This window comes from Nomascus leucogenys, chromosome 23, assembly GCF_006542625.1.
Source record: "Nomascus leucogenys isolate Asia chromosome 23, Asia_NLE_v1, whole genome shotgun sequence".
Classification (NCBI taxonomy): domain Eukaryota; kingdom Metazoa; phylum Chordata; class Mammalia; order Primates; family Hylobatidae; genus Nomascus; species Nomascus leucogenys.
The window spans coordinates 25,010,059-25,019,622 of NC_044403.1; the positions used below are offsets into that span (position 1 = coordinate 25,010,059).

The 9,564-nt window shown below is 45.2% G+C and overlaps 1 protein-coding gene and 1 pseudogene across 2 annotated transcripts; one reads left to right on the forward strand and one right to left on the reverse strand.

Moving 5' to 3' along the window:
- Positions 1–2,625: 2,625 nt before the first annotated feature.
- NANOG (Nanog homeobox) lies at positions 2,626–9,564 on the reverse strand. Of its 2 annotated transcripts, none has more exons than XM_003273797.3 (4): positions 8,994–9,564; positions 5,225–5,487; positions 3,334–3,420; positions 2,626–3,198 (listed from the first exon to the last, which is right to left on the reverse strand). In XM_003273797.3, exons 1-4 carry the CDS (start codon positions 9,142–9,144, stop codon positions 2,782–2,784), a joined length of 918 nt encoding a protein of 305 aa, XP_003273845.2. In that variant the 5' UTR covers positions 9,145–9,564; the 3' UTR covers positions 2,626–2,781. The 2 variants fall into 2 exon arrangements, with proteins under 2 accessions (XP_003273845.2, XP_003273846.1); XM_003273798.4 differs by having other exon boundaries at positions 2,782–3,150; positions 8,994–9,144.
- On the forward strand, positions 5,568–5,777 carry LOC115832887 (annotated as a pseudogene).

A 9,564-nucleotide genomic window follows, 5' to 3' on the forward strand; every position in this document is an offset into this window, starting at 1 on the left:
ATGGAATTTTCATACTATTTTAGTTGTTCAAGCGGTACTTCCTATTATCTCCTAGGTTCATAACAAATACGGCTTGGCACGAAACTGAAGTATCTGACACTTGAAATGAATTGTTACGTTGTAGCAGAAACTAACTTTGAACTGAATGCCCTGGCTTGCACCTATGATCCCAGCTACTTGGTAGGCTAAGGCAGAAGTGTTACTTGAGCCCTGGAGGTAGAGGCTGCAGTGAGTTATGATCACACCACTGCACTCAAAAGCCTGGGGACAAAGCAAGAGCAATTAAAAAAAAAAAAAAAAAGGCTGGGTGCAGTGGCTCACACGTGTAATCCCAGCACTTTGGGAGGCCAAGGCAGGTGGATCACCTGACTTCAGGAGTTCCAGACCAGCCTCACCAACATGGCAAATCCCCATCTCTACTCCCAGCTACTAGAGAGGCTGAGGCAGGAGAAACAATCACTTAACCTGGGAGGTGTAGGTTGCAGTGAGCCCAGATTGTGCTACTGCACTCCATGCTGTGCCCATCTCAAAAAAAAAAAAAGGCTCACGCCTGTAATCCCGGCACTTTGGGAGGTCAAAGTGGGTGGATCACGAGGTCAAGAGATCGAGACCATCCTGGCCAACAGGGTAAAACCCTGTCTCTACCAAAAATACCAAAAAAATTAGCTGGGCATGGTGGCAGGCGCCTGCAATCCCTGCTATTCAGGAGGCTGAGGCAGGAGAATCACTTGAACCCAGGAGGCAGAGGTTGCAGTGAGCCGAGATTGTACCACTGCACTGCAGCCTGGCAACAGAGCAAGACTCTATTAAAAAAAAAAAAAAATTTGTGCCAGGCACGGTGGCTCACACCTGTAGTCCTAGCACTTTGGGAGGCTGAGGCGGGCAGATCACAAGGTCAGGAGTTCAAGACCAGCCCGGCCAGCATAGTGTAACCCTATCTCTACTAAACATACAAAAAAAAAAAAAAAAAAAAAAGCCAGGTGCGGTGGCAGGCGCCTGTAATCCTAGCTACTCGAGAGGCTGAGGCAGGAGAATTGATTGAACCCAGGAGGCGGAGGTTGCAGTGAGCTAAGATTGTGCCACTGCACTCCAGCGTGGGCAATAAGAACGAGACTGTCTAAAAAAACAAACAATAGGCCAGGCGCAGTGGCTCACGCCTGTAATCCCAACACTTTGGGAGGCCAAGGCGGGTGGATCAATCACGAGGTCAGGAGTTCAAGACCAGCCTGGCCAACATAGTGAAACCCTGTCTCTACTAAAAATACAATTAGCTGGGCATGGTGTCTCACGCCTTAGTCCCCGCTACTTGGAAGGATAAGGCAGGACAATCACTTGAACCCTGGAGGCGGAGGTTGCGGTGGGCCGAGATCACTCCACTGCACTCCAGGCTGGGCAACAGAGTGAGACTCTGGTCTTAATTAAAAAAAAAATAAAACAACAAAAAAAACAAACACTTGGAACTATACCTTACTTCTTCTCTCGGCCGATATCTAGATAATTAGACTGGATAGTCTTAGAGAGTAACATTGGACAATTGGGGAAATAATGAGAGAAAAGACTGGAAAAAACCACTCTGACCAGAGTGAAGGGAAGTGCTCTCAGATCAGATACATTTAGGGCAGTCACAAGATGGGAAAAGGACAGTAAAGGATTATTAGTATAATTCACAGATGCCTGCGTAGCTGCTCTTCAGGTGAGAACATAAATCTATTTCAACTAGCCTTAGAATTTACTTACATACTGGCCGCTGATGAAGCCTTAAATGTTAGCATCAATTATAGATCCATACACTGAAATAACACATTATATTTGTAGATTAGCTACAATGCACTTAAGTGCTCTTTTTTCTAAAACTGGCATATTTATTATTTGTTTATTTTTGAGATGGAGTTTTGCTCTTGTCGCCCAAGCTGGAGTGCAATGGTATGATATTGGTCACTACAACCTCCACCTACCAAGGTTCAAGGGATTCTCCTGCCTCAGCCTCCCAAGTAGCTGGGACTACAGGCATGGGCCACCACGCTCAGCTATTTCTATGTATTTCTAAGATGGCAGTCTCCTCAGCTAATTTCCTTCTCCACCCCAACCAAAAATGTAACAAAGATTTATGTTTAAGCTGTATATTTACTCATTGAAACACTAGGTGAAATCAGGGTAAAATCAACTAAAGGAAAAATGGTTGTTTCATTCATTTGAACTTAAACCAACTAAAGTAGTACTAATGTCATTATGATGCAGCAAATACAAGACCTCTTTCTACAAAGATTAGCGTAACCAACAAATTAGGGGATATCGTAAAACAGAGCCAAAAACGGTAAGGAAATCAATTAAGTATGTTTACAGTTTAACCCTTTACCTCAATAGTTTTTAAAAAATAAGCAAAGCCTCCCAATCCCAAACAATAGGAATGTATCTTCATCACACCAATTTGTACTTGTATTTCTTATTCTTGAGGTTAGATTCTAAACCCTAAAGATATCCAAACTAGTATTAGATCTACTTATGTATAGCCAGAGACAGCTTCTATCAGTGTTGTCCTTAGCAGCCAAGGTTATTAAAATGTCTTTTCTCCAGGAAGATCCAATAGGAAAAAAGAAAGAAACCTCACTGATTAGGCTCCAACCATACTCCACCCTCCATGAGATTGACTGGATAGGCATAATGGAAACCAGAACACGTGGTTTCCAAACAAGTAAAATCTTATGAGGGATGGGAGGAGGGGAGAGGAAGGATTCAGCCAGTGTCCAGACTGAAATTGAGTAATATCAATTTCACTCATCTTCACACATCTTCAGGTTGCATGTTCGTGGAGTAGTTTAGGAATAAATCCATGGTTTGTGGAGTACTAAAATACCTAGCGGTCTGCTGTATTACATGAAGGCCTTCCCCAGCAGCTTCCAAGGCAGCCTCCAAGTCACTGGCAGGAGAATTTGGCTGGAACTGCATGCAGGACTGCAGAGATTCCTCTCCACAGTTATAGAAGGGACTGTTCCAGGCCTGATTGTTCCAGGATTGGGTGCACCAGGTCTGAGTGTTCCAGGAGTGGTTGCTCCAGGACTGGATGTTCTGGGTCTGGTTGCTCCAGGTTGAATTGCTCCAGGTCTGGTTGCTCCACATTGGAAGGTTCCCAGTCGCGTTCACCAGGCATCCCTGGTGGTAGGAAGAGTAGAGGCTGGGGTAGGTAGGTGCTGAGGCTTTCTGAAAGAGAAGGAAGGATTAACAGAAAGGGTACAAGGACAACCAGAACTGTCTGTGACTGGAGTTGTGTGTTTCAGGGATGGACAAGATTGAAAGATCACTAAAAGGAAAGAACAGAATGAAGTTTCCTGTTACCTGAGTCACACCATTGCTATTCTTCAGCCAGTTGTTTTTCTGCCACCTCTTAGATTTCATTCTCTGGTTCTGGAACCAGGTCTTCACCTGTAGGAAAAAATGACAGAAATTGTAAAATATTAGTAATACAGAGGTACTTTGAATCAAAGTATATTGCTAACTTTTATTCCTGGCCAGGCACCATGTCTCACGCCCGTAATCCCAACACTTCGGAAGGCCAAGGCAGGCAGGAGTTTGCTACAGGCTAGCCAACATGAGGAAACACCATCTCTACAAAAATACAAAAAATTAGCCGGGCGTAATGCTGCACGTCTGTGGTCCCAGCTTCTCAGGAGGCTGAGGCGGGAGGATCGCTTGCACCTTGGAAGTGAAGGCTGCAGTGAGCCGAGATTGCACCACTGCACTCCAGCTGGGTGACAACAGAACCAGACTGTCTCAGAAAAAATGAGAGAAATAAACATTTTGGATAGAAAATAAAGGCAAGGGCCATGTGTGGTGGTTCACACCTATAATCCTAGCACTTTAGGAGGCCGAGGCAGGTGGATCACTTGAGGTCAGGAGTTGAAAACCAGCCAACATGGTAAAGCCCCATATCTCTACTAAAAAATATAATAAAATTAGCCAGGTGTAGTGGCGGGCGCCTGTTATCCCAAGCTACTTGGGAGGCTGAGGCAGGAGAATCCCTTGAACCCAGGAGGTGGAGGTTTCATTCATTTGTACCTAAACCAGCCAAAGTAATGCTAATGTCATTATGATGTCTCATTATGAGGCCACTGCACTCCAGCCTGGGAGACAGAGTGAGACTCTGTCTCAAAAATAAACAAAAGAAAAGAAGGAAATAAAGCCTAGAAGAGGATAAGACAATTAATGAAAGAAAATGGCCAATAAGTAATAAACAATGATTGGACTTATTAGTAAGCAAATGCACACAGACAAAAACAAAACAAGCTGGAGGTTGCTGGCAGAAAGAAAAAAAGAAAAAAGTTTTTATTTTAATGAGAACCAGTGTGAGTTAGGGATTCTCCTAACCTGGAAAGTGGAGTTACATACTTCTTTTTTTTTTTTTTTTTTTTTTTTTTTGAGACAGAGTCTCGCTGTCGCCCAGGCTGGAGTGCAGTGACGTGATTTCGGCTCACTGCAGGCTCCGCCCCCCGGGGTTCACGCCATTCTCCTGCCTCAGCCGCCATTGTCCTGCCTCAGCCTCCCGCCTCAGCCGCCATTCTCCTGCCTCAGCCTCCCGCCTCAGCCGCCATTCTCCTGCCTCAGCCGCCATTCTCCTGCCTCAGCCTCCCGCCTCAGCCGCCATTCTCCTGCCTCAGCCTCCCGCCTCAGCCGCCATTCTCCTGCCTCAGCCTCCCGCCTCAGCCGCCATTCTCCTGCCTCAGCCGCCATTCTCCTGCCTCAGCCGCCATTCTCCTGCCTCAGCCGCCATTCTCCTGCCTCAGCCTCCCGAGTAGCTGGGACTACAGGCGCCCGCCATCTCGCCCAGCTAATTTTTTGTATTTTTAGTAGAGAGGGGGTTTCACTGTGTTAGCCAGGATGGTCTCGATCTCCTGACCTCGTGATCCGCCCGCATCGGCCTCCCTAAGTGCTGGGATTACAGGCGTGAGCCACCGCGCCCGGCCCTACATACTTTTTTATTAAGGAAACGTTGGAAAGATTTTCACAATATTGGTCTGTGCAAGAAAGTGGTTAATTATGACACATTCACATAATAGAATATTTAAGGAAAGAGGTGAAGAAAGTTACAAAAGCATTTCATCTTCATAGTTAAATTACTTGCAAGAGGCGAGGTACTGACACATAGTACATCTACATGCATCCAGAGATCTTAGCCATGCAAATTAGTCTAATTTTTGTTCACCTTATTGCAACAACGAAACAAGCCTACCTGTTTGTAGCTGAGGTTCAGGATGTTGGAGAGTTCTTGCATCTGCTGGAGGCTGAGGTATTTCTGTCTCTGAAATCTATCATTGAGTACACACAGCTGGGTGGAAGAGAACACAGTTCTGGTCTTCTGTTTCTTGACCGGGACCTTGTCTTCCTTTTTTGTGGCACTATTCTCTGCAGAAGTGGGCTGTTTGCCTTTGGGACTGGTGGAAGAATCAGGGCTGTCCTGAATAAGCAGATCCATGGAGGAAGGAAGAGGAGAGACTGTTGGGAACAAATAAAAGGACACTTTTGTCTAAAATTTTTCTTTTTTTGGTTTTTTTTTTTTTTTTTTGAGACGGAGTCTTGCTCTGTCCCCCAGGCTGGAGTGCAGTGGCGCGATCTCGGCTCACTGCAAGCTCCGCCTCCCGGGTTCACCCCATTCTCCTGCCTCAGCCTCCTGAGTAGCTGGGACTACAGGCGCCCGCCAACACGCCCGGCTAATTTTTTTATTTTTAGTAGAGACGGGGTTTCACCGTGTTAGCCAGGATGGTCTGGATCTCCTGACCTCGTGATCCGCCCGCCTCGGCCTCCCAAAGTGCTGGGATTACAGGCTTGAGCCACCGCGCCCGGCTAAAATTTTTCAAATATTAAAGTATCCTGTTAAATTGTTTTCAAAGTACTTTGGTAATTCCCAGAACCCCAGATCTAAGTAATGAGGAGCAACTTCTTAACCAGCCCTGGCACTTTGGCAAGCTTTTTACAGTATTAATCCAAGAAGTTTTATCAGTATCTCCATTTTGTATATAATAGACTGCGTTGGGAGAGATCTATAATAGTGGCCAATGCATTGCTGAGTGGCACTACCCCTTTTTTTTTTACGATGGAGTTTCACTCTTGTTGCCCAGGCTGAAGTGCGATGGCGCAATCTTGGCTCACTGCAACCTTCACCTCCCGGGTTCAAGCGATTCTCCTGCCTCAGCCTCCCAAGTAGCTGGGATTACAGGTATGCACCATCACACCCGGTTTTTGTATTTTTAGTAGAGACAGGGTTTCTCAATGTTGGTCAGCCTGGTCTCGAACTCCTGACCTTGTGGATCCGCCTGCTTCGGCCTCCCAAAATGCTGAGATTACAGGCGTGAGCCACCGCACCAGGCCAGCGCTACCATGTTTTGCTTTAAACTGACGCTGAAAAGCCCCCACACTGGGTGTTAATAAGTCAGAATAGAGATCCACCAATTTTCACCTATTGCATCTCACCCTAAATCACTTTGTTTATGATCTTCATCAACACCTACATGATTGCTTAAATGACATGATTCTGGGGATTCTATAAAACCAGCACCTCGGCCAGGTGGGGTGGCTCACGCCTGTAATCCCAACACTTTGGGAGGCCGAGGTGGGCAGATCACTTGAGGTCAAGAGTTCAAGACCAGCATGCCAACATGGTGAAACCCCATCTCTACTAAAAATTACAAAAATTAGCCAGGAGTGGTGGCGCATGCCTGTAATCCCAGCTACTGGGGAGACTGAGGCAGGAGAATCGCTTGAACCCAGGAGGCGGTGATTGCAGTAAGCCGAGAGTGCCACTGCACTCCAGCCTGGGCGACAGAGTAAGACTGTGCCTCAAAAAAATAAAAAACAAAACCAGCAACTGACTGCCCAGTTCTCAATGCTAGGACCAGCAGGATATGTGAATTTGGATAAGCTTCTGTTTCAATCCAGGCCTTCCCTTTACTAGCTCTGACCTCATATCCAAAATTTTTGTTAATTAAAATGAGGTAACCAACTGAAATTCTCTAGCATAGGGCCTGGCATATACTTATTTTGTAACTAGAAATGAGTATCTAGATTTAGTCATCACTTAAATACCTAATTGCTGTGCGGTTTTCCCAGTGTTCAACTCTCAATTCTACCCCTGCAGTCACAGAACAAATGGACAAGCTCTAAAACAGCAAAAATTCACAATCTCTTCTCTCTTGCAAGTAGATCTGAAAAGCAGAGGAAGCCTTTCAACTAATGATTAGAACTGGGGAAAATTCTAAATATTAGCTAGCTGTATAAACTGTCACTTGATGTGTGCTAAAGGAAACATCCCCACTTGCTCATTCCCAAACTCAGCAATGTGTTTTTAACATTTGAAATTATAAAGGTGGCCAGGAGCGGTGGCTCATGCCTGTAATTCCAGCCAAGGCAGGTGAATCACTTGAGGTCAGGAGTTTGAGACCAGCCTGGCCAACATAGCGAAACCCCTTCTCTACTAAAAAATACAAAAATTAGCCAGGTGTGGTGGCATGCACCTGTAATACCTGCTACTCGAGAGACTGAGCCAGGAGAAATCACCTCAACCTGGGAGGCGGAGGTTGCAGTGAGCCACGCCACTGCACTCCAGCCTGGAAAACAGAATAAGACCCTGTCTCAAAAAAAAAAAAAAACAAAAAAAAAGAAAGAAAAATTATAAAGGCGAGAACCTTAATGCAAAGTTTAGAAAAACTGGGTGAATAGCCGTGCAGAGTGGGTCAGCACCTGTAATCCCAGCGATTTGGGAAGCTGAGGGGGGAGGATCACTTGAGGTCAAGAGTTCAAGACCAGCCCGAGCTGCAAAGTGAGACCAGACCCTGTCTGTACAAAGTAAAGAATTTTTTAATTAGCTGGGCATAGTGACACACGCCTCTTGTCCTAGTAGTTGGGAGGCTGAGGCAAGAAGATCACTTGAGCTCAGGGTTGAGGCTGCGGTGATCCATGATCACATCGTTGTACTCCAGCCTATGTGACAGAGTGAGTCCCTGATTCTAAAAGAGAAAAGCAGGGTGACATACAAATGTAAGGCTCAAATATAGCAATCATGTTTACTTATTCCTTTTCCACAACCTACTCTTTACAACTGCAGTCATAATGTCAATGCGCTTTTTAAGCTATTTTACAGCGTTCAGTGTTACCAATGGCATTCTTGGTAAAGTTGGTTCATTCTCGAGTTTTTGAAAACTACTGAAAAACTGATTTTCAAAAAGTAGTAGCGGCTTTATGAGTATCCCGAGTATCCCCCACCCCTTGCAGCTACCAGTCAGAAGCACAAGTACTAGCACAGGTTTTGAAGCCAAACTGGACTTCTAGCTACGTTCTGTTTGACTGTCAGTAGATTAAACTTTCTGGAATTATCTTTACCATAAAGTTGGGTCAAAACTTCCCAGGACTTAGGAGAAGTAGACATGGGAGATCCTCTCAGTCTCAGAGCTGCCCAGTAACATCCACAAACCCAGAGAATGGAGAAGAGACAGCCGTTACTGACATAGAAAGAATTACCCAAATTATATATTAATTACAGAAATCTCACTGTGATTTGTCATGCCATTTTTGGCAAAACAAAAGCATCATGCTCATCCCTGAGCTATGATGTTAGGTCTTCTGGCTAATTAGCAATAAATCTGCTATAGCTGTGTGTCCAGTGCTATGTGAAGATGTACACATCACCTTCGTTTAACTATAATGATACATTTTTGTTTCCACCAGGCGTAAGCCCATAGGTTCTCAAATTTACTGCACACTGTTCAACTGCCGAATTCTGTGTCCTTCAACTCAATGCACACTCCTGAGACCTGGGACATAGTTCAAAGGGCAGGTGCCACCAAGTTACAATTGAAAAACGGGGTTTCCAGAGGATTAGATGATAATAACACTTGCTTATAGTAATGGTCTATCATTGCTCAAGAGGGAAATGATCCCTTAACCCTCTCTCCTTCTCTCTTTTCCCTTAAGGAACTTGGCCTTTCAAGGATAAATTTTTTTCTTACCAGTCTCCGTGTGAGGCATCTCAGCAGAAGACATTTGCAAGGATGGATAGTTTTCTTCAGGCCCACAAATCACAGGCATAGGTGAAGATTCTTTACAGTCGGATGCTTCAAAGCAAGGTAAGCTTTGGGGACAAGCTGGATCCACACTCATGTTAGTATTGAGGAAAAGGAGGAAAAAATTTAAGAGGTGGACTGGAACAAAGGTTAAGGCAGCTTTAAGACTTTTCTGGAAGATGTTAGAGAAATAGGACCTCCAGAAGCAAAAGTATCAAGAAGTTGGGATAAAGTGAGTCGCCTGCACAATAACAGGAGGCAACCAGCTCAGTCCAGCAAAACGTAAAAATCCTGGAGTCACTAGATTTATAATGAAGGCTCTATCACCTTAGACCCACCCCTCCTGGCGGGCACACCCCCCACCGACCCACCCTTGTGAATTCTCAGTTAATCCCGTCTGCCAGTCTCACCAAGGCCATTGTAATGCAAAAGTGGCTACAGAGTAACCCAGACTAGGTGGGGAACTAGAAAACCGGGCAACAGAACCTGAAGACAAACCCAGCACAAATACTTCTAG

Coding starts and splice junctions, on each gene's coding strand:
- NANOG (XM_003273797.3), bottom strand. CDS start 9,144: ATGAGTGTGGATCCAGCTTGTCCCCAAAGCTTACCTTGCTTTGAAGCA. Junction 5,488..8,993: donor GATGCCTCACACGGAGACTG/GTAAGAAAAAAA, acceptor TGTTCCCAACAG/TCTCTCCTCTTCCTTCCTCC. Junction 3,199..3,333: donor ATAGCAATGGTGTGACTCAG/GTAACAGGAAAC, acceptor CTTCTCTTTCAG/AAAGCCTCAGCACCTACCTA.